General features: G+C 42.5%; 1 protein-coding gene across 4 annotated transcripts in view; it reads right to left on the reverse strand.

The window, feature by feature from the left end:
* The window catches only part of LOC128767646 (gamma-aminobutyric acid receptor subunit alpha-2), a 33,936-nt gene extending 9,897 nt beyond the window's left edge, over positions 1–24,039 (reverse strand). Inside the window, exons 1-7 of one of the 4 annotated variants that reach the window (XM_053879827.1) lie at positions 23,696–24,039; positions 23,259–23,340; positions 20,983–21,098; positions 12,015–12,082; positions 7,522–7,742; positions 7,135–7,217; positions 5,875–6,018 (exon numbers count right to left, since the gene is read on the reverse strand). In XM_053879827.1, the coding sequence (XP_053735802.1) occupies positions 5,875–6,018; positions 7,135–7,217; positions 7,522–7,742; positions 12,015–12,082; positions 20,983–21,098; positions 23,259–23,326 (700 nt within the window). In that variant the 5' untranslated portion in view covers positions 23,327–23,340; positions 23,696–24,039. Of the gene's footprint in view, positions 1–5,874; positions 6,019–7,134; positions 7,218–7,521; positions 7,743–12,014; positions 12,083–20,982; positions 21,099–22,488; positions 23,209–23,258; positions 23,341–23,677 lie in introns of those variants that run through there. The other 3 variants (XM_053879828.1, XM_053879830.1, XM_053879829.1) reach the window with 3 other exon arrangements.
* Positions 24,040–24,612: the final 573 nt, after the last annotated feature.

The following is a 24,612-nucleotide window of genomic DNA, read 5'->3' on the forward strand; positions in this document are numbered from 1 at the left end:
GAAGAAGGAATCAGAGCTTCCACCTACATATGTATAAATGCAAGATGAGAAGAAACTTTCAGACAACACTTTAGATTCCAGGGTATACGACAGGTCGTGTGGTATCTCCTGAGACAATAGGCGTCAGAAGTGGGATGACAAGATGAAGAGGAGGAGACACACTCAATAGGAAGTCAATCGAAAACATGTTTTGAGCAAGTTTGCATTTTCAAACCAGAATTAAACAATATCTTTCATTCATTCATCCATCGCTATTAGCACCATCCGCTAACTACGATGTAGCTCACGCAAAGTTACAGCCATCACATAGCACACTCATTCTCACACACCGACAATGTTGCCCTAAAATACAAAACAAAACAAAAAAAAACGCAACAAAGCTCTACACAGCACAAGCTGAACAATTAGAGTGCCTTCTTTGTTGCGAGGGCGATACAGCGCCACCTGTGAACTGGAATGTGTACTACAGTACATCCGTCTATCTGAAGTTGTGTTTAGTTAAAGGCACCCTCTGTACTCCATTGTTACTAAGGTTCACTGTCTTTGCAAGATGGTAAAGTTCTTGAACAAATGAATAGATTAGGTGCCTTTTAAATGTCCCGCAGTGGCGAAATTGAACATCTCACAGCAGCAACAGTCAATGACAACAAAGACACCCGAGACATTAAAGATACACAACAAACATCAAAGAGGTACACAAAGCATCAGCTACCCATCACAACAAAAAGAACGTGGCAATGAATGGTGAAATCACAAACAACACACAACAAATAAATACATACATAAATACCCATAATATATGAACAAATGACATGACAAGAAATACATAAATAACAATAACAGACCAGATGGCAACAGAATAAGAAAAACCCTTGGTTAGCTTAGTGCTGTCGAGCGAACCTCGATTACCAAGTCACTTTGGATAAAAGCATCTGCCCATTAAGATCTGAGGAAGCTGAAGGTTCAAAAACATGTTTAACATTTTAAGCTACTTCTACATCGTGTGTTTGAATAATTTATTTGTATCGGTCTTTGTGCAATTTCCCAATTTGGACTATACATATTAACATATTAATTAAGGTGTCAATTCTGACGCAAAGAAAGCTATATATACACGCTTGCGCATTACATGATTGTATTACGTTACCATGGCAACAAGTGCTGCTACCATGGTGACAGGCTCTTTAGAAGATAGTCCCCAACATGCCTTATCTGACAGGTGAAGCTTCAGTTACACCCACACTTAAATTATTGGTGATTAAGAGGATTTCAGTTTCACTTGAGCGGCCGACGTTTCACATGCAACATTACTCCGCGCTGCTGTGTACACTGTCAGTTCGCCTTCCACACATCAATCACATCTATTTAAAGAAGCCTCTCCTTCACGATCATGCTGCACTCTGACTCGTGCGTCTGCGGCTTCGGGAGCGAAATTCTGCTCGAGCTCTACCTGCGTCTGATTTAGTTCTGTTTGTACACGGCTCAAACAACGTTTATTCCGCTGCTAATGGCCAGCGGGGGATTATTTGTGATGCATATTTATGAGGGCTAGACAGCATTGGTGTGTAGGATCGGCTCTAATCTTCTAAGGAACAACAGTCCCCCAACACTAGGATAAATATCAGGAAATTAGGCTGTCAGATATCAGCAAATAATGGATGTTCCAGGGCCAGAACCTGCAGGTTTACATTTCCAACATGAACATTTCATACGTTCACCTTTCACTGCACATCCAGCATTGAAAAAGCAGCCTCCTATTGACCATGTCTTTCATTCTAAAATCACAACAGCAAATTTCAGGTGTCAGTTTACTTGCTTAGTCCTGGATGGAAGAGAAAACAGCTGTCTCGGGGCGAAATCACTCACAGCCGCGTTCGTGCTCAAGCTTGTTTGTTTTCCATCTAAAGCGTATGAGCTAGCATTTCTCGACACTTTTCAGAAAGCAATCATGTTGCAGTCGTCTAGATTTTACACACACTTGTGCACACGGTGTCTTTTTTTAAAGTCTATTTCAGCCTTTACAATGGTTCTATTTTTAATCGTTCATGTTGCTACTCTGACAGCTTATTGTTAAATTGAGATCTTTTAAGGAAGGATAAGTCTGAATTAATCATGATTTAGATACTATCTTCAACTACAATTTAAACAGATCACATGTTGCACCGTAAAAAATGACCATGTGTTTTTGCCTTCACACTGTAGGAATCTTTAGTTCTAGGACGATTCTCCTCTTCTAGTGCGTGTTCACACAGATATAGAAGCCCAAGGAGACACAACTAATGTGTAACAGTTCCACCTGTGTGACATCAGCGGAAACTCTGGTAAACACTTTTAATCCACATTTATTTTGAATTACCATGGACCCAGTTTATATAAGTCTTTAGTTTAATAACAATGTGAAGTACTGAACTAACTTATGTGAGGGTGGTTCCATAGAGACGAAAAGACCCTGTTCTGGAAATGGGTCTAAAAAGGTTCCCGGTTCCTGTTGTGCAAACGCATACTTGAATGGTTCCTACAGTGTGAAAGCGGCTAATGTTGTCTACATCAGTCTTCAGTGCCTTTAATATCTGACTTCATTACAGACTTGGGAGAACTCACATTGCTACCATGCAGTTTCCTGTAAGCAAAACTAACAACAGTGGTGCCACTGCATTTGATTGGTTCTCCCAGCCAGGTGTGGATTGTATGAATAGAACCTTGAAAGCTGAAAATATAGTCTTGTAGACAAACTCCAATGCTGGCTTGTTCAAAAACTGCAGTGTACCTGGTCCAGGAAATGCACCAGCATGACAAAATTTCATAGCACAATTTTTCAATGAATAAAAGAAGTGACAAAATATTCAAATAAAATAAAATTCAGCAGAAAATTATCGCTGGCCAAGCCAATTCAATGTCTTCTTCCTATGGATTTACTTCCGTGTCTACAGTATGTCAGAGACTCGGACTCTGCGGTGCATCATTACGAGTGTCAGATCAGCCGTTTCTTTTCTGAGTCTGAGTCTCTCCAACCAAAGTTTTTCTAAATTAAATAACTTTGTTTTAACTACCACACGCTCTACCTTTAATTCAAGCGAGAGCTGGGCGAGTAGATGGCCAACGGACAACACTTTTTCATTCAGACCACCGAGTGAGTGCCAGCAGAGCAAGTATAAACATGCTATAGTTGGCTAACATGGAGACCAAGGTACTTGACAAGAGAGGATGGGTTAAGGTGAAACATGGAAGCCATTTTCGCCACACAACTTCATGTGATGAGGGATGTAATGGTCGTGGCCAATATCAATGGCAAGGGAGACTTTTTCGAGAAGGTCAGACAAACAAAGGAAACAAAAACGTTCACCACCCTTCACTCACACTGAAGCTACAACCTCAGGTTGCATTGGTTCATCCGTATCTTGTCGTGTTAGGGCTTCACATTAGGTTATCAATCTCAAGTTCTGTTCCATCTGGTTGTGCAGCTGAGCTGAGACTCCTTCTGATCTCTAAACTGAAGGTGCTATTTTTAGTCGCTGAATTTCAGTTTTCGTGTGGGACGTTGTCACGGCATCTAACAAAAAAGTGATTAACTGCTCCAGAGCAAGAAACCAGACTGGCAGTGAAGCACTCTGGTAGGTGACACTCTGGACAGGTTGCCAGTCAAATACAGCACTTATTTTGAACACAAGCACTCGGGTTTCACTCCTCCGGCTCTCGTTGTCCATTTGCCCAATGCAGGGCTAAATTTATACTTTGAACTAAACTTGACTGGCAATTTTTTTCCTCCAAGCTCAGATTCGCTTGCTAATTTGTCTTGTGGCTTCAGTTGAGTGAAATGCTCCATTTTCTTTACACACCAACATCTTCCCTCACTGGGCCCAAAATATGAACGCATGACTGCATCGCTGCACTTTAGTGAGACATCTTTTGTGCGTTTGGGAACCCACACGAGATAGAGGAAAAAGACAGCAGCCATTTTGGTCATCTGGAATCTACCTGCTCGTGTCTCAGACGCGCCTCCGCAGATCGCTAGTCTGTTTGTATCACGCTCTTGGAAGCCAAGCGAGGGAAGACGTGATGGATGTCCACGCCACAGATTTACAAGACATCCACATTCCAGTTGGACTGGACGTATTTCCAATTTAGAACGCTCTGGTCAGACAATAAACTGAAGCTGACAGGGTTGAAAGAAACAAGTTGCTTTTACGATTGCTCATGAATTAACAAGGAAACCATGCTAGTGCAGGGATATCTTCAGCGACACACAATGGACTCCAGTTAACACGAGGTAACTGAATTGCTTTTGCTTTTGATTTGAGTGTCTGGCTGACAGGCACAAGTTTGAGTGAGCAACAGTGTGCAGCTGGCAATTCTGTTTTCACCGGTGTAGGGTTTGTTTGTTTGTCAACAGCAAAACACGTGTGAACAGCTTCTCGCCTGTAAAACTTCCTAAACTCTGACTGTTGTTATTGCTCAATTCAAGGATCGGAAATTCCACTATTGTGACTAGGCCTGTCTCGATAATACATTTTGCTGGTCGATAAATTATCCCCCAAATAATTTATTTTGAGAACAAATGAACCATTAATGTCATGATAATGTATAAAACACAACACAAGCACACCATGTATTTTTTTGTGATGTAATCTATTTTACCATTGTGGCTGTCTTTTACAGAACTTTCAGAATATTAAAAAATAATAATAAATACAAAACAAAAATGCATTCATAGTCTTTAACATAAAAATGCTCGGTTGGTTGTGTTTCAGGTGAGAATACACGTTTGATATTGCAGTTTTTGTTGTCAAACAACGAACAACGTACACATTTTTGTGCTCACCTCACACATCAGGTTTGAAGCCATAATGTTCCCTTTATTTCTACAAAGATTCAGTATCTTGTGTTGCTCCACTCAGGCCTTGCTAACTTGCTAAACGGCTAAACTAGATAACTGCGATATAGTGGGCAGAGTGAACCCTCCTATCAATGGGCAAAGACGGGCTAGATAGTAGTCAAGAGAGACAAGAGACGTAGCAATGAAACAAACATACACATAGCAATTTATCAAGACCGCCAAGTCCATTTTTAACTATCGTACGATCAATTGACCCTTGCGACAGGCGAACCACTGACCAAACTACCGGGCGGTGAAGTGGTGAGGACACCGTGCCATCACGCAGTTCACATCCAGCCAATAAGCTAAACAACTTCTTGATTCATGTAAATAGTTTTATTTGACTGAATGCTGTGTTTGCACTGTCTCAGTGCTTTTCTAGTTTGTTACTGTTCATTTAGCCACGCCCCTATCTAAAATCTCCTGCCACTTGTCACTCAACTTTTGAAGGGTCTAGACTCTAGAGGCTTGCAAGGGTCACTTGGAGTCTCCCCCTTTTGTGTAAGATATGTACATTTTCAGTCCAGTTTACACAGACTTTATTGGTTCTAGGCTGGTCTGAGCTAGTTGATGGCCTTTCCTGGTGCCAACTTACCAGACTTGAAGGTTGACATGTTGTCAAGTTGATCTCAAGAAAACACTTCAACTGTAAAAACCGTGGTGCTGAGGAGCTGAGTGTGTGACATGACATCACGTTAAAGGAAAATGCAAATCTGTGAATCAATACATGGGCTACTATCAGCCCCAACATGGCGAAAGGAGAACGCCATCAGACATCACTCCAAAATGTTATGTAAAATACGGTTGGGTAACAAGCTGCTGAAAAAGCGGAAAGAGACGGAAGTGGCGTGCACTTTTGTGAACCCAGCCGTAAAAGATTTCTTCTCTGAGGCCCATTTTAAAAGCAGCTGGACATTAAGTGCAAAGAACGGAGGACAGCAGGAGGTGAAGAGGTCGTTTCCTTTCCCTCGGGAATTTGTCTTGTCACAGCGAAATCTTACCTGTGCTGGATTTGATAGTCTCCTGTCCCACTGTTTGTCCCAGCAGGTCGTACTGGTTGAGACGGGAGCTTTCCCCTTCCACTACCACCGAGTCAGAGGCGTTGAGAGTCCAGGCGTAAGTCACTTCTGAGATGGTGTAGGCGTCTGAAAGAGAGAGGCAGTGAGGCGGCTGCGCTCATTGATAACTAGAATATTTTTTAGGATGTCCACGCGCAAATCAAGCGGTCCATTATACAACCTGAGATTAGATTTACTGTAGTAGTATCAAAATAATAAGAAGAAATGAAGGGCTATACTTTGAATTATATTATTATTGTTATTCGTAGTTGTACAAGCAAAAATAAGTAATGCTACTACTACTACTACTATTACTACTACTACTACACCTACTACTAATACTAATAATAAGAAGAAGAACAAGAAAAAATGAAGGGCTACATTTTGAATTATATTATTATTATTATTATTTGTAGTAGTACAAGCAAAAAGAGGTAATACTACTACCACTACTACTACTACAACTGCTACTACTACTACTAATAATAATAATAAGAAGTAATGAAGGGCTACACTTTGAATTATATTATTATTTTTATTTGTTGTACTACAAGCAAAAAGAAGTAATACTACTACTACTACTACTATTACTACTACTACAACACACTTTTTTATTATTATTATTATTGTTGTCATTATTGTCATTGTTATTGTAATAGGAAAAATAAGTGACACTGCCAGTAGTATATTAGTACTAATACTACTGCTACGACTACTACTACTAATAATAATAATAATATAATAAAAAGAAGATGATGAAGATCCATACTTCGCTCCTCCCACTATACGACTATAACCTTGGGTACATGCAGGTTTTGCTTCTAACCCAGATCTTTTGTAATAACATTTGTTTTCTTAGGCTTCTTATTTTTGGATTTCTCCATTCGGTGTACAAAAAAAGCCAACAGCAATAACTTTGCATTCATTTCCCAGCCACAATATTTGGCTGAATTTCATAAGCAGCGTCCCTGCATGTTTGTTTCCCAGTGACACATCTATTCATATCTGTAATTGCCTTTTCCATATATTTATTACATTCTGATGGGCCGCTGCCAGAAACATGAGCCATGTATTTCAATTTAACCTGCATCTTTTTCTATCAGCCAAGAATCAATAAGGAGAGTGGGGAAGGGGGTGGGGGTGGGCAGACTTAGCATTTAAGTTAAGGATCCCTCAGGCACTATTATCATCAGAGTAACTCACAGCTGCCAAATTTGAGCGGACAGGAATGGAAGTCCATGGGGAAATCCTCCAGATGCATCGGGCACTCAGCATGCACCGTCAACCTGCACACAAGTCACGGAGAAATGAGGGAGTGCATTGCAAATGCATGGAGAGCAAACAGACTGCTGCATAAAGAAAAGAGAATAAATGATAAATGCCACATGGAAAATTCAAAAAACACACCGGATGAAAAGTAAACAGGAGCTGAGTGTGCGTTTTAAAACTACGATTCTGAAGTGATAAAAGTGGCAGAAACGTAAGCACAGATAAAGAGAACAACACAAGACTGTAACACTTCACAGTGAAGCTCCTTCACTAAACAAGTCAATCTCTCTTCATTGTATTCCAGGGGAGTGACTGGAGCACCTCATGGTGTAGAGCAGCGTCCCATCGTCTTTGATCCTCAGCAGTTTGTTGGGCATGGTCATGTTGTGCGCCACCGACTTCTTCCCGTTGTGGAAGAAGGTGTCTGGGGTCCAGATTTTACTCGCCATCAGGTTGTTGAGGGGCAAGATGTTCATCGGGCCGTGAAACTTCAACCTCTCGTCCTTCCAGCTTTGCCTGAAGAACACGTCGATGGTGTACTCCTGAAGGACAGGTGCAAACATTGTCAACTCTTATCGGTGGTCTGAAGATAGTGCCTGTTTTCCTCGCAGGTGTTTGCGAGTGGGGTGAGCTGCCACTTTTAATTTTGGACTTCTCTCAGGTTTTCTCGGAAGCTGCTGCTCCCGTCTGAAGCTAACCCCTGCCCTGCCATCTTAGCCCGCGCTCAGATACAAATAGATGAAGCGTAGACTTTGTCGACTGCTGAGTGTGTGTGTGTGTGTGTGTGTGATTCAGCTGCTAACAACGAGTGAAAAGACATTGTTACAGTTGAAAAGCCATCGCCAAGTAGCTCACGGGTCACTGACGTCGTCTGATGAACACAAATGTCCGCAGATATTTCTGGAACCAGGAAACGCTTGTCATTACATAACAATGGGATCCGAGTCGAAGGTGAAGGCTGGAACTTCGATGACTGTGATGTCAGACCACCGCCATGTGTTGAGAATTCACAACCATTACACAGCACTTAACAACTTTAAACAAGGATTTCATATTTAAAAAAGGGAAGGACTCGCAAGTGGTGGAGCAAATTGGTTTATCTCATTCAGTAAATCAGATTTCACGTGTCGAGTGGCCCAGTCTAATTGAATTATGAGACTAATTCATGATTACTTATGAAATTATTTCTGAATTGACTGACATGTGCGGCAGTTTTTCCAAACCAACCCACTTCCTGTCTGGTGAATCGAGCTACAAAAATTGCCTCTGATCACCTTGAACTTCTTTGAATTTAGATCCAAGTGTTGCCAGTGTTGCCCGCCAGGATTTTTTGACACCATGGTGGACCCCCACCCTCAAAAAAGACTTGACCTTTACTGAGTTGGAGACAATAAAACTGCTTGTTTTTAATCATGAGATGTAAATTTGCCATCATAACACGGTCTCTTTTTGTGTGTGCGGACTTCAGTCATTATGATGTTTCTTTGAAGACTTTTCAGTGAAAAACACCATCATGTTCGTGTCCACCTCCACGATGTGCCATGTGTCATCTGTTTGTTTCGATATCCATATAGTTTGATCATGTGAGAGTTCAACTTTAAGTCTTCAGAGTCATCGTTCTGAAGGCGTGGTGACTCTCAACCAAGACGTGGTGGTGCACTTCATGACAACCCACCATTCACACATACCGACAGCTGCACACAATTTACTCAAATAACCTCTGTATGTTCTTCATCTGTAGTTGTCATGATCTTTTCCGTTCTGTTTTATTTTGTTCTTCCATTTTTCAAAGGTTGGAGTGAGTGGCTGGAGGCGATCGATGATCAGGTCGGGACACTTAAAATGGACTGGATGGAGTGTCCGTGAACGCATCACCAAGTCATCGCATCTCCTGACCTGGTCATCTGATCTGCTTCTTGGATTCTGAGCTGTGAACTCTCCTGGTGTTGCCAATGTTTTTTGTTGAGTAAGTGACCCTGTTTTTAACTTGTCCAAGCCTCCAGCCATCCCCCACCTCCCGAGTCCTTCTGTTTCTCCGTGTCTGTGGATTCCTGAGTTCACAGTTTTGAATCTTTGTTCGCCTTTTTCCGTTAACCGATGCCATTGTGGATTATTGTTTCTTTTTGCTTACCCTGAACTATTGGTTGTGTTAATAAACTCTCTCCTTTAACACTGTTTCACTTCGCGATTGGATCGGCTGTACCTCGGAACATTGCAGTAGTGTTGTAGCACTCGCGATTGGTCTTGGTCTCAAGGGCACTCTTTTGATGGTCCAGGTCTCAGTCTTGGACTGGACAGACTCTGGACTTCAAGTCAAGAGTGGTCGAGACCAACAGAGAAAACTGTCATAATTGGAGAGCATCACTGTCAAAAGAAGGATTCTGCCCTTGTCTTTTTTCTTCGATATTTATCTGGGGTCTCAAACGGATCCACAAGAGGGCCACAGTGGGTTCCGGTTTTGTTTCAGCTGACACTTGACTGGTTAACCAATGTCTTGGTGTCGTTTGGGTCTCGACCTCCGACTCTGTTGGTCTCACTCCAAAAACTATATAGCACTATTCATCCAAGGGAGGAAACCAGAGTCCCTGGCATAAACCCACGCAGGCATGGGGAGAACACAGAAACTCCCTGCCAAGTAATTTCTGAATCTTTTTGCACACATTTTTCACATGAATAGGTAGCTCAAATAACAAAAATTAACAAACAAAACAAAACAAAAATAGCTGTTACCCTGTCAACTAGAAATAAGCATGTGCTACATGTGCTAATAATAACAGCAAAATACGAGTACAAAAAAACCCCAACTATTAAAATGTTAAAACTATTCAGTTATTATTTCTGAAATACAATAAAATATTCTCCGATAGTTCTAACACATGAGCAAAAATTTAAATCCAAGAGAGGCCTGGGATTTATGGAGGGTTGGAGATTGGGTCGTGAGATATGCTAACAATGGCTGTCAGCATGAATATTTTTGCTCAAATGCAAACAATAGACCAAGGTCTATTTTTAAATGAGTTATGAATAAAACATTTGACGGGATGTCATTGATTCCTTATTTCCATATAAGTACAACGCTGTCAAGCTTTTACTGTCACTCTCCATATAACAAACTCAAACAACACTCAATAAGTCGAATTGCTGCGCAGCATCAGAAAGAAAAAAATCAATCTCCTTTATGTTATAATGCAGACTTTTATGACGCTTTCAAAGCAGGCATAAATCACTGAGATATAGCTGTTTTAATTCTACATGCAAATCCTTCTTGTGAAATGAGATTTTTGCAGCGAGGTGAATGTGAGTCAGACAAGATAAGCGGCTAAAACAGAGGCTTATTTGGACCTAATTGTTTTCTTAGCTCGTGCTCAGCACTTTTCTGAATGATGGATGGACGGTGAGCTCCGATTTGTCACATGTGCTTCTATACCCAGGTGAGTGCTTTTTAGTCTATACATCACTTGGTAGCCATAAGAACTCCTCTGTCGATGGATCAATCAGCGGGGAAATAAATCTTAGACAATAGCAGGGACGCTGCTGATATGATGGTGCGCGCGTGTCGGCGAATGATAAACAGGGAAGCCCAGGATCAACAAGCCAGTGACTGGAATAACAAAAGGACTTTCAATAATTTATAAGATGAAAATTGTCAGATGAATAGACATGGCAGTGTGGCGAGCGACGCTCTTTCCTGTGGCAGAGGAGACTGCAGGGACACAGACTGTGGTTGCATGCGGAGAGTAGCGCGACTAAGGCAATAGCTCGATTAAGCTGCCGAGTCTGTTGTGTCATGTTCTCCCGGTTTAGATGCAGTGCAGAGACAATCGAAGTACGAGTAGTTCAAGTCCGCGACTGGGGGGGGCGCTGTGAGCTCTTCACAGCGCTGTCCGATTCCTATAACCGTAGAGGAAGTGCAATGGATGCTGACAGGTAGCGAGGAGCCGTTTCAGACGGTTCTATTGCGCTGTGAGACAGCGATGGTGCTGACTGATGAACTAGTTTCACTTCCGAGGTCCAGAAGCAGTGTGTCTGAGCGAATGTTCAACGCCGTCATGGAGCCGTCATCATGCTCAACACGTATCCTTCGGCAGGTTTTGGGATTAAACTCGCAAGTTTCTGTATAAAATTCAATATTCTGGAGAGTGTGTTGTCTATGTATCACAAGGATGATGGATGTGAAGTATCTAAAGAGTCTTGCTTTTGATCACCGGCGTGAGCCCCGGCTCACTGAGCAGCCACACTAACAGCTGATAACGTGTTGTCTCCTAACACCAGCAAATCACATCTTCCAATCTCCTTCTGGCAACTAACAATAAAAATGATAAAGTTGAAGATCAGTCATCACGAGTTCCAAAACCATGTGATCACCGCAGACACCGGCTCAGACCGAGGACACACAGACTGCATCAGGTTACACACAGGACTCCTCCATTGTATAGAAGGTTATTAGACATCATCAGACTGTAATAAGTGTAGTTTGGATAAGTCGAGTTTGTTTACTTCCGCTGCGAAGATGGAGCTCGCACAGTCTGGTCATAGCCCAGCAACTCGGCTACATGCTAGCTTAGTCCAGCTATAAACCCCATTATCCAGGCCGTAGTTGGACTAAGCTGTTTACGTGCATTTTAAAAGTCGAAACTTAGCTGGACTAATGCAATAATTCAGTTTTCTGAGCCGTCATGTGAACAGCGTTTGTGCAAACTGAGTGTGAAGGTGGAAAACTAGGTATACTTTCTCCCATCGAATGACTGTAAGGAGGTGAATGAATGAATGAATGAATGAATGAATTAAAAACGAGTAAACGTCCGGTTTCTCACCATGTCTGTGTCGGAAACTGGTCCAAAGCTTGTGACGTAGATGTTGGTCTTCACCTCAGTTACCCGGTCTGGAGAGAAAACAACATCAAGATTTAAAACAATTAATAATTCACACGAGAAAAGTCGACACGACACTTCTATAATTAGTTTGGTCTCAGTAATAATTTAAAGGTGCAAGCCAAGAGAGATTTATAACGCTAAATGCCATTGACTTTACGACGCGATTACTATGTGAAAAATCAACATACACCTAGGAATATATATTTGAAAATATTAATGACAGTATAGAATGAGAGGAAGAAAAAAATGACCCACGTTATCCTGAGGGTTTTATTGAATTAATGCTTGTGACTTTAAATCCTCCCTGCCATCCATTTTCTGGGCAACAGGGGGCTTTCCCGGCTCCGTAGGGGACGCGATGACAGGCCAGTCTATCACTCAGAGACAAGCGCTCGCGCACACTCACACCTAAGGAGGTAGAAACCCCCACAAGCAGATGGACAACATACAAACAAAAACAGAAAGGTTCGCCCAAAACCCCAAACAGGGACAGAAAGGCACTGACTAATGAAGCTACCCTTAAAACAGAAACATACGGGCGATGCACTCGACAATCTCTGACCAGCAAACTATAAAGATTCCAGAGGCATTTTAATCATAAAAAAATGTGTCGCAACAACCCTTGTTATTCTCACCTCACTGACTGCAGTAAATGGTTATTCACCGATACTTGACCTGTGCCGAACCTTAACATAAGCACGAGACTGAATCCAGCCGCGGCGGCGTCGCGCATGCTATGATTTTGAGCGTATGAAATTTGTCCTAAATGTTCACACCGATGTGACAGATAGGAAGAGCGGAGCCTCATATGCTCCCCATTCAAGTGATAATGTGCTCCTGCATCAGCGGCTGCTGCATCAGGTTTGCTTCTTCTACACTCTGTCTCTTTCAATAATTACTGAAGCTCCATCTCTCATGCTTGGTCAATTCAAAAAGCTTTCACTCGACTCTGTACGACAGAGCAAACAGAATCACACGTGCAATCTGCAGAGATCATGGCTTGCCAGTAAAGTGGTCTCATGCCCGCCGTCCATGCTCCCCTAACAAGACATTATGCTGTTGCTTCCTTATTTATAGGATGATGTAAATCAGGAGGAAGCAGCAGGTCGATGGGTGATAAGTGCAATCCATTCACAGAGACATACAGTGGGTGCTTTATTTATGTAAACCAGTCTGATGTGTGAGAGCCGAGCTCACTGAAAATATTTTCTTTCATCTCCTTTTTGCTTTATTTAAAGAGTGACACGCTCTAAAGAAGGGCACATGAGAACAAAAAAAATCGATGCTAAAGGCTGATTTACCTTACAAAACGCACCTTTAAGTCAGAACGCTTCAAAGCTGTTTCTTTAAAGGCTTTCCCAGGGGATAACGCTAGCTGACGCAAAAGTGTGTTTCTGACCTGAAAATATAGTGTCTCTAAATTATGTCAGTAGTCTCGATCAAAATACTTAAAACCCATGCTCCAATTTTGTTGAGAGCAAATGATGAAATATGCAGAAAACTGTCGCTGCCTCGGCACCAGGGGGACACAGACATGCAGAATGACGTCTGACATCACGTCATGGCTTTAAAATAACATGCCCATTAGAATTACATAAACTGCTCGTGGTTTAGGAAAGACTGAACAGAAGAGAGGAGAAATGGCCGACACAAACAAGACTGTACGGGATGACCCTGACACACAAGGTTCAAAGGTCAGCCCAACTTCTTCACAACTTTGCTAGTCAGGATCATCTGTACCGTTCCGACCTCAATTTTTTGTTGACTTTGTTTGTGAGAAGTTTCTAACATGTTTAAATATATTTAATATTTCTTCTTCCCAAAGGTGTATGAACTGAGGTGTACACTATGTAAGTGAAGCCTGACAACAGCAATACGTGCTTTTGCAATGGGATCTTTTACATTTTCCTTATTAAATTACACTTCAAATGAACATTTAAAAAGCACTATTTTTACTCCACATGAAACGTTGATATGAGAATCCACAATGCTTGTCGATGACATCACTATGAATGGCACATAGTCGTCAGGGTTTCCGCCACATGTAACCCAGTGTGGCGCAGCGCCGCTTTTTAAAGATAATATCTCTCAAAATACATGAAAATTAAGTGGAAAAAAATGTGGAAAAATCTTGAAAGAAACATCATAATGACTGAAGTCTGTTGCTCGCGAAACTCCGGTCACACATTCTGGCCGGACATATAAATAGACGGACCACTTGAGGTCGGCTTGGATTGGAGACAGATTTACTTCTTATGATTAAAAACTAGCGTTCTTACTGTCACCAGTAAAAGACAAAACCTTCCCCTGTGTTTCTCTAACAGTTCTAGATTGGCAACAGTCCGTTCCGTTGTTTTAATTTTTTGTGCAGGAGCGGGAATATGTAGCGCTCCGCCACAGTTAAAAAAAATCCTGGTGGAAACCCTGAATAGAGTACAGTCGGTGCACGGCCATGCAGCAACAGTAGAGTCATGGTTTGCAGCTCCTGACTGACCACAATAAGGTCATTGAGTCCAGCCTGTTACCATGGAGAACCATGGGTTCAGTATGTGGACAGCGTTTTAGGCGTGAAAATCTGGACCTACTGGATGAAAACTGACAGAACAGTGATGAAGATTTGAAATCTTGAAAGTGGACCGTTCTTGAAATGGTTCTGTTTCTGTAATATGTTGTGCCAATGGAACGTCCCTAGTTCTTGAGTCTACTGAGAGTATGCACAACAATTATCCATTGTAACTTGAAAAGAGGAGATATAGTTGACTACATGGGGTTTTCATGGTGTTGACAGGAATAGTGATGCCCATGAAAGTGATGGCTTTGCTCCCTGCTCTCCTGGTTCGAAGCCTATAGAAGAGGTGAGGCACTTCCAGAGGACACTAATTCATCGCCTTTGTTTGTGAACACGGAGTCATGGCTCGTAGCACACACCTTCAAAGTCAAATATTTTCATTCTTTAGCAGATGGTTAATGAGGCATTTGAGTGTGGCGCGACAGCCGTAAGGAACCTCCCGCTAAAGTGTCGGACTATTCAGGAACATTTCCCAAAGAATGAATCCTGAAAACATGATGGTGGGATCCTCACGTTCTTCAAGGTGAAGAGATGAGAAAGGGAGTGAGCGCGTAGCAGCATAAACTTTACGCTGAGCGCTGCAGGAGGACTCTCTGGTGACGGACCAGAGTCATCTCCGGACACAGTGGGATGTGCACAGCGTCCGACCAATTCATTATGGTTCAACAAGCCCATCTGTACCAAATGATTCACGCTGCATGAAAATCACGTTTACCACTGTTACTGTGGAAGAACTTTAGGAATCGTCCTCGTAGCTGTGAATCGGCATCCAGGCGTCCTCGGGCAGGAAATGCACCCCAGGTAACAGCTTCCTTAGGTTAGCGAGCCTCATCTGAAGAGTTCGCTTCACTCATGCAGCACTCATGGCTGGGGTGTTCAATGGATGGTTCACCACGCTCTCTAAAGACGACCTGTTCAATCGCTGCAATGCTTCCACCTATTTCCATATTTCAGTTGACATAGATCTAACAGTGGACGCTGGTGTTGGATCTGGGGGAGGTGCTGAGTTACCCACACTTTATTTTCTCTTTTGACTCGTCTGGTCTTTAGCAGGCCATGCTTTTTTTGTCTAGACAAGACTATAATAACAAACATTGTCCCTCAAAGTAGATAGAAAATAAACTTATCCCATTTTGCCCAAATTTGTTTTCCATAATTTAATCTAATCTAATAAGGATTTTTTGCTCACTTTATTTTACATATTATTCGATTTGTAGCAAACATTAAGAGCATACCTTTTGTTCTCACAAAATAAGAGGTTTTTCCGTCCTATTATAACTGAAATGTGAAGTGTGACAGAAATTTAGTCAAAGACCACAAACCATGTGTTCAATCTTTGCATTCGGATGAAGACCTTAGATCAAGGGCCTCACAATGTGGGCCACAAATCCGTATCCTGACGGCCACAAGTTTGAGATTGCTGATCTAAGGTGAGGCCTTTGATTTAAGGTCTCAAATTAGCGGCCTGTGGGCCATTAATGGCCCTTGGGAGGCAGTTTTGCGGCCCCGAGAGTGTGCCCTCTCTTTGTCCAAAGTGAGATATGAAGAAAACACTAAGCGATTTCACTGGCCAATATTTAGGATCAACCTTGGAAGCAGCTTTATTACAGTGCAAAACCATCAAATGCTATTATCACCACATCTGATTTTGACCAGATCCGTACAGAATGATAAAAAAAGAAAAAAATCAGAATAGAAGGGAGACCTTTCAGTCCTGCAGTGCATGGTGGGAGACGTCAAGACCACGCCAGACGTGTGGTCATTTTCAGAGGGGGCTCTTCTATAGATCTTCAAGTGGTTCACATTGACATGAAGTGGAATTATGAACAAGGACTATTTTAATGGAAATAAATAGCAAGATCAGATGAAAAAAAAAATAAACCGCAAGGCCCCTCACTCTGTCGGCCTTAGTCCTAGTCTCACCAAGCTTTTGCCTCTGACCTGGAGACCCCTGACTTCGATCCATTCTAAACAGGTGCACAGGTCTCTTCAGGTTACTTTACACTATGCAAATCTATGACTGCGCTACCCTTCAACTGAATCTGTCATCACTCATATTGAATTACTTGAGTCCAAAAGCGACAAATTCCGCCTTAATACAGCTGAAACGGAAATGTTATTTTTAAACCACAAGAGCTGCAGTTCAGTAAGGATGGGCTTTTACTCTGTGTGAATTTTTACATTGGTCTCAATGACTGAACAGAAGAGGCATAGTAAATAAAGGCAGCATTAGACAGCAGCACAGTTGTGTTAGCAGCCTGTGAGGAAAAACTACTGTTTTGCCCGTGAAAGCAATCTGCTCTTTATTGCCCTATTGTGTATTTGCTATGAATAAATTCAAGAGAAGCGCAGTCAGCCAAGCCCACAATTCACTGCTGAAGCGATTACTGTGGTTGTTTTCTCTCTCTTCTCTCAAACCTCTCGCTAGCTCAGAGGAGACACGTGGGTTCATCTTGAAAACCTCTGGCCTACATTTCGCTTTCCTATCTTGTTATCGGATCAACAGGAGTGAAACTCTCCTTTCGTACAACAGTTGTTTGGAGCTAAATAGCACAACAGTGGATGTAGCGTTTAGACATTTTCCAAAACAATTACTATCTGAATATATTGTTGTTATGTTGTTTATTGTTTTGTGTAATTGGGCGTTCTGATTGTGCGCTTCAGGGTGTGTAGGACGTGGCTGCGTGGTGCAGAGAACGGCGAGGCACGATCCTTTTCTCTTCTGCTCTCCAGTCACAGCTCAACCTGTCAGTTGAGTTCGCTGGACCCACCCAGCCTGATCGCCCTTTGTCACCTGTACCAGTGTACAAATCCACTTCCCCTCGCCTCTCAGGTGCGTTAATAAAAGTACCCCAGTCTGCTTGGAGAGAGTCTAAAGCAAGGGGAACGTGAACGACTCAAAAGGCCTTGATCTGCTGTGGAAGTGTATTAAGCAAAGAAACATTCTGACGCTGCCATCTCTAGGTCGAACAGATCCTTGGGAGAAGCTGTCAGCTGGGTGAGTTATTATAATAGCAACTGGGCTTCTCTTCAATTGCACTCTTTGTCTCGTGAAAAAATGTCCCTCTCTGTATATGTCACTGTAAAATCGGGGCTCTGACTGGTTCATGCACAGCGTCTAGTCCCTGGAGGTCAGACACATGTCACCTGAAACGTGTGGCATCTCTATATTGTAGTGTGACATTTTGCCTCTACATCGAGTTGGTATGTACTGCAACTTCAGGACTATGCGCCAAAAACCCACGCTCTGAATCCTGCGGATGCAGCTAATATGGAATTTCAGTGGGTCAGACCAATGAAATGAAAATATTGAGCACCTTAACCACCGCAGTCTCCTTGAAGTCACCGCAGTCTCAACCCCTGTATACAACGTCGCAGCTAATGTATGGATGTTTACAGGCTAAAGAGCGCCAAAATATTGAGCCTCATCACATCAAACCAGTGAAATCACAGGCGTGTTATTGCCCTTAAAGCGCTCAAAATGCACTGTTTTCCCCCGCGTGTCTGCAGCTCCGCCCACAGAGCTGATTTCCTGGAGACAAGAAGCAGCAGCTGAGAGCGGCTGTGGAGTCGGAACATATTTTGAGTTCAGAACATTGCCCAGTTTGTTCCATGAGTCAGTTTCCATGCTAGAGCCCGTTTTCCTTTCTAAACTAGTTTAGATGTGATCCTCATTCATTTTTAAGCCTTTCTATGACGCAGACAGCACCACTGCACCCGCGGCTTATAGACCACTGCGGCTTATGGATGAACAACAGCTGTTTTCCTTCTTAAATTTTGTAGGTGGGGCTAATATTCCGGTGCGCTCTAATAGCCCGGGATTTACGGTAAATTATTTCATTGGTCTGATGTATTGCTAAAAAGTTGTCACATGCTACATTGGTGGAAGGAAACAAATAGTTTGAGAATATTGGTTAGACTTTGTGTGTGGTTTCTTTCAGTCTGAGGAACACTTTAAAGCTTTCATACTTTAGCTCCTTCGTAAAAGCACTGGATCCTGAACCAGAACTGCACCAGTGAGAACAGCCTGAAAGTGCCTGATCATGTAGTTTCAGTCACCATCCAAACATGATAGCAGAGAGAAGGAACTCAGTTCGAGAGCCTTGTCTTATGGCTCAGCTCTTCCCCATGACAAACATTTAATAGTCAACAGTGCCAGAGCAAAACCAACCAACAGACGTCCGCTACATTCCTTGGCTTTTGCTCTTCAAATGAAGCAGTTTATTTATTAAACAATCTATGTATACTGCATGTCCCGCTAATATTGTGCTGCATCATTCAACATGCAAAGCCTGGATAAATAAATGATTGATTGGCAGGCTGAATGATTCAGGCAGATAATGAAGAATAGAAGACAGAAGCATACAAATATAAATAAATAAAACACCCTGCTGCTGCACTGACGCTATTTTTCTGCATTTATAAACGTGTTACGACCCAAAGTCCAGCGACGCGTGAACATGCTTTTTTCCACAGACGAGATGTACAGATCTAATGTGTCTTCCATGTGGAAAATTCCATCTGATGTCATTTTCCTCTTCAGACTCGATTCCGCAGCTCGATGTCGACCGTGTGTACTTAACTGGCTACAAAATGCTGCGCCTCTTTGAGCGTTGTCAGAGGTGGGGGGTGGGGGAGTGGGGGGGGTCCGTCCCCACGGGCTCCACTGATAAAAATGTATGTTCTGAGGGTACTGTCACACTTAGGTTAGAGATGAAATTTATGTTTGGATGATTTATTCATCGGTGTGCAGCAGGGTTCGGGTCGCCATCCTTCTTTTGGGCTGCTGTTTTGTGGCAGAATCAATCACTTCTTTACAGCGATTTCATATGTTTGTTCTCCTCAACTGTAAACAAGCCGCCAGCTTTATTACTGTAGGTGTAGTCATAAAAATGGAGCGCCGCCAATCCTATGGAGGTCTGCTGCCCATATGGCAGCTTCTGGGCTGATGGCCCCAGGAATTAGAATTTCAAATGGCACCAAATCCTGCGGGAGAAGCTCGGCTTTTGGGGTGAGGGGCCAGCTGGAAATGAGATACCAAACAAGAAGGATGATGGGAGAGGTGAGGAGAGAGGAGGAAGATTTATTTCTCTTCAATTAGCCGGACGTGGAGTCCCGTGCTTGCACTGCAGATTAGGAGGTGACAAATCGTGACATCGCTGTCGTGAGGCTGACTTCGTAAAAGCATTAGTTGTGTCAATCGATTTCTATAGGAAATTCCTTTCTCATTGACCGCCATAAAAATATACCTATATACTGACTGACCAGTATTGGCAATATGACAACCTATTGGTCTTTTATTTATTAATTAAATTTGAATTATTTTTTACAAAATATTCAACAAAAAGAATAAACCTTTCATATTTTGGACCAAAAAATGAGAGAAAGATTAATTGTGTTGCATAATTCCATAACCACGGTTTGATCAGACTTGACAGTCTGAAATGTGGAACAACAGAGCAATTTCTACTTCTAGTACCATGGTCCCCCTCAATGGTCTACCTTAAAAGGCGGAGTCTCGTGTTTACAGACGGTGATGGACGGTGTTAACAAAAACAGCTGAAAAGCAGAGGCCCCTTACACTGGGGTTAGGTGGCACCTACATTGATGCTCAGGAGAAACCTGAATCATGCTAGAACTTCAAGAAATTACTTGACAAGTTACGGTCATTGTCAAACATTGGCAACTATTGGTGCCTTTCAGATACACTGTCAACCAGGAATTTTGAAGTTGGTTCTGCAAGTCCACGTCAAGAGGTTGGGAAAAATCCCACCTACCCCAAGTGGACAAACCAAGATGGCTGCCCCGAACATGCATTTGTGAGTCACCATTATTTGGCGTGTTTTCAAGTTTTTTGTTTTTGAACAAGGCGAGCACAAGCTTTCCGACTTTGGTATCGCGAGTGTCAAGCTCAAGGTGCAGTAGTCGTCAAAGACAAAGGCAAGAGTTGTGGAATAGATGACCACAATTTCAGTCGTCCAGAGCTGCTCTTTAGTAGCCACTGGGCATCACAGAAGACTAATGAGCCGACAATCCACTTTCATTTCCAGAGGGGTTCCTTTCTCATTTCAAAATGTCAATTTCATCTGCCAACACAAAAACTATGTGTTACCGCTGCAGGTTTACGAGGTATGTGGTCATGTTCGGGGTGACATTTGGCCACGTTCTTTCCAGGAAGAGGGCAGTTATGTAACTTCATGTTTCGTACACAAAGTGTTTTTGTCAGTTGCTTCTGGAGGGGATTTCAGGTTCTCCAAGAGCTAATGTGAATTCTAATGCCTTCATGACCATGAGGTTTCAATACTGTCACACCCTTTCAGCCTCCATACATGAACTCACCTCCCAGACCGGGGCGCAGACGGTTGTCGTAGCCATCCAGCAGACTGTCCAGAATACGAGTGAAATAGGTGATGTTGGTTTTCGTGGCATCGGATGTGGCATCAACGCTCACTGATCTGCCCAACGCACACACAGACAACGCTTCAGCAACACGAAGACTGAATTGAAACATTTCTTCCGCAGGGTTGTGGAGGGAAGAAAAAAAAAAAAAGGGGTCGCAGTTATCTGGCAGAGATCCCTTCCCTGCCCACACAAACACACACATTATTCCTCCTCATCCATACACGGATGACCCAGTTCAAGGCAGAACATTTGTGAGCCATCTGATCTTGAAGCCAAAATCACAATTGAGAATGTAAATGAGCGACTGGAGCTGGGGCTTCAGATTGACAGCACATTTGTGCACATGTTAAAGCTCAGCGTGATGGCGGACGGTGTCCGCGCTACAGCCTCAGGTCATGGGTGTAATTCACCTCGAACAGGGAAAGGAGAGTGGTATTAATCATTTTTGCATCATTTGGGTATTTACTGTTTGGACCACATTCCTCTCATTACCATTAGTGGAGTAGCTTGATGAATGTAGCCTACTTACTGGAACCTCATTCAGCTACAACAGTTTAAATCAATGCGGCGCCTGCTCCTGCCTCTCACCAGGAATGGCTTTGTTAATGCCACTTCAGAGAGAATGTTAAGTTTCTAAAACACAGTGACTTGCTTTCGGAAATGTCCAGCAAACATTAGACAGATGTTTTTGAATCTAAAACCTTTAATAATCTTGATTCAGTCTGGTTTCATCATCACTTATTATATGCCAAAAACCAGATATTTTAAGTGAAAAAAAAATAAATAAGAATCTCAGGATGTGGTTAGATATTTCAATTCCAGAATGATGGGAAATTATTCATCACAGCCGAGCTCTCAGTCACAGTGATAATTTATGCACAAAAACATGGGCAACAGAGCTGCATGTACAACTAGCAGATCACGTTTCAAATCTCCTCCATAGTGTAATAAATCACATTTAATGTTTATTATTATTCTCACTCCAGTGTTGCAGTGAAGTCCATGAGGGGACACCCTGGACCGGTGGCCATTTATACGGACAACCACTCGCTCGCACACACACCATATGACAATTTAGGGTCATCAATTACTTACTTACCTAAAAATAATTTAATAAATAATTAAAAATAATTATTCTTTTGTGCATATTTTGGAAATTGAACCCATTGTAATAACCATCGAATAAGGGAAAGCTGCTGAAATTACATTTTTATTCTTAGTGTAGCGCAACATTAGTTAGCATTTTGAAACACTGAAATACTAAGTATATAAAGAATAGCACCACGTTTACACATAAAATATGGCGTACTTGCGTTGTGCACATGTAAATGAGCTCAGTTCTACAAACCACCATTTGCATAAGATAAAGAAAACTATTTAAAACGAGCTAATCTCGCATTAGCTTTTTAGCTTGTGTTGTCCAACAGCAGCTGTAGCTCTTACCTTTATATATTGCGAACCTTTAAAAACGAACTCATGGAAGTAACACATGAAAATGAGAAATAAAAGAGATACATTCATAGGCCTTTGGTTTTAATAGCAGCCACTGACTCGCAGAATATCGTTGAGTTTGTTTTAACGGATGTGCCCTCACAAAATAAAAGACCGAGTTTTATACCGGATTATTCTTCCGTCATTTTGCTCAGAATGACTCAGTCCGAGATTAAATTTGTGTTCACAAACTCTTCGTTGTTCGAAAGAAGAGTTTGCTTGAAAGAAGCAACAAAACGGCACCGGATGCAAGATTATTGAAAAAAAGAAAACCTTGACTCGTCGTGTAGTAATTAAATATGAATCCTACAGCATTTATACAAATTCATACAAACAAATAGACTCGATGTAAAAGCGAACCTTTTATTTTATGATCCCATCTTTACCAGCTGAAGTCTTCCACAGTTAAAATAAGCGGCTTTGCACCGTGCACGACATGAAATCATCCTCAGGAAAACTACCGCGCTTGTAACAAAAACAGAAGACACGTTTATTTAAAGCCAATTGGGATTACACGAGTGTTTCTTATTTATTTTTCATGTTTTTTTATTATTATTATTTCTGATGGTGTTCTGGGTGACGCGCTTCTCTTTTGTTTAATGGCCAGCGCGCCCTCCGGGTCAGTTTTATGGCCCCTGTTGGCGCATCTGGGTCCGATCATTGTATAGGGTCAGGTCGCTTTTTTTTACGGTCCCCAGACGCGGATCCCTGCCTGGACTCACCTGGTGTTCCACAGAGCCGCGAGCGCCAGGCAGCTGAGGAGTAGCGACGCGCTCCTCCTGCTCCACATGGCGGCGTCAACACCTACACACAGCACAACATTCAGCACCGCGACACGCCAGCGGCTTCACCTTCCAACATGGATCAGCCGGGGGTTTCCTTCCGAAACAGAGGAGCAGCGAGTAGCCAGCAACTGAGAAGAATTAGTATTCACTGACACGTCCCACGCCTCCACTCACTGTTGCCAGAAACAACATCAGTGATCACAAAATGCATCACATAAATCCTAGCTTTCAACATCAAACGCCTTTCTATTAACGGGTAAAAAAAACGGAGCCGCACACTTGAATAATAATAATAAAAAAAATCCTTTGTGTTGGTGGACGGCGGGGGTGAGGGGGGGAAATACACACATCCTCACCACAAGTGCTGAAAGTACCTGCTGCAGCCGGATCCGTCGAAGATGCAAGAAAGTTGAAGAGATGTCAAGGCTCTCTGCTGCTCCTGACGGCTTCAGGTCTGTCATGAGAACAAAGCTGCGAGCGCTGACAAATCATGGTCCCTGACAGCGGGGAAGCGCCCGCAATCCTCTGGCTTTCATTGTGACCCCGCCAAAAAAAAAAAAAAACAGGAACCAAAAAAATAAAATAAAATGAGTAAAAAAAAAAGGGGGGATCAGGCTGCGGCGCTGGTGTCCCTAAATTGCCCTGCTCATTGCTCCTCAGCTGGTCCAAGCTGGATGGAAATCGTGATAAGCAAGAAGCACATCTCCGTCTCCCTCACACCAAAACTACAAAGGATGATGAGGAGGAGACACACTGGGTCCTAGAGGCAGCAGCTCCGCGCTCAGCAGGAGCGCAGACAATTCCGCCTCAATAAATAGCCACATTGATTATGGGAAGAAGGATACATCATTCTCTGTGTGAGGAAGGGGAGATTATTAGAGTGGAGCTTCTGGGTGTGACCCCAAAACCCTCAGAAACGTCAACAATAATTTCATCATCGGAAATATGGTTGTTGTTTTTTGAAACCTACAGACAGAAATGAAGCGTAGTAGTTCAAAATCAAGAATGTTTTTTAACCAGCAATGGCGCTAAAAGATAAACCTCTGACAGGTTTGAGGTCACCATCTTGGTTTGGGCTTCCCAAAACGCCTCCACATGAACTAGAGTTAAGTTTTCACTCACTGGTTCAGTTGTAATTTTACAGCCAGCCAACAGGGGGCGATGGATATGAACAGACTCTTACGGCCTATTTATGCTGCCTTTGCTTGTACCCATCTATATCAAACAATGTTCCCGTCACTGATCACATGCTTCCTCGTGTTCTTTATGTTGGTTTTGCTGTTCACCAATA

The sequence above is a fragment of the Synchiropus splendidus genome, chromosome 11 (assembly GCF_027744825.2).
Source record: "Synchiropus splendidus isolate RoL2022-P1 chromosome 11, RoL_Sspl_1.0, whole genome shotgun sequence".
NCBI lineage: Eukaryota > Metazoa > Chordata > Actinopteri > Syngnathiformes > Callionymidae > Synchiropus > Synchiropus splendidus.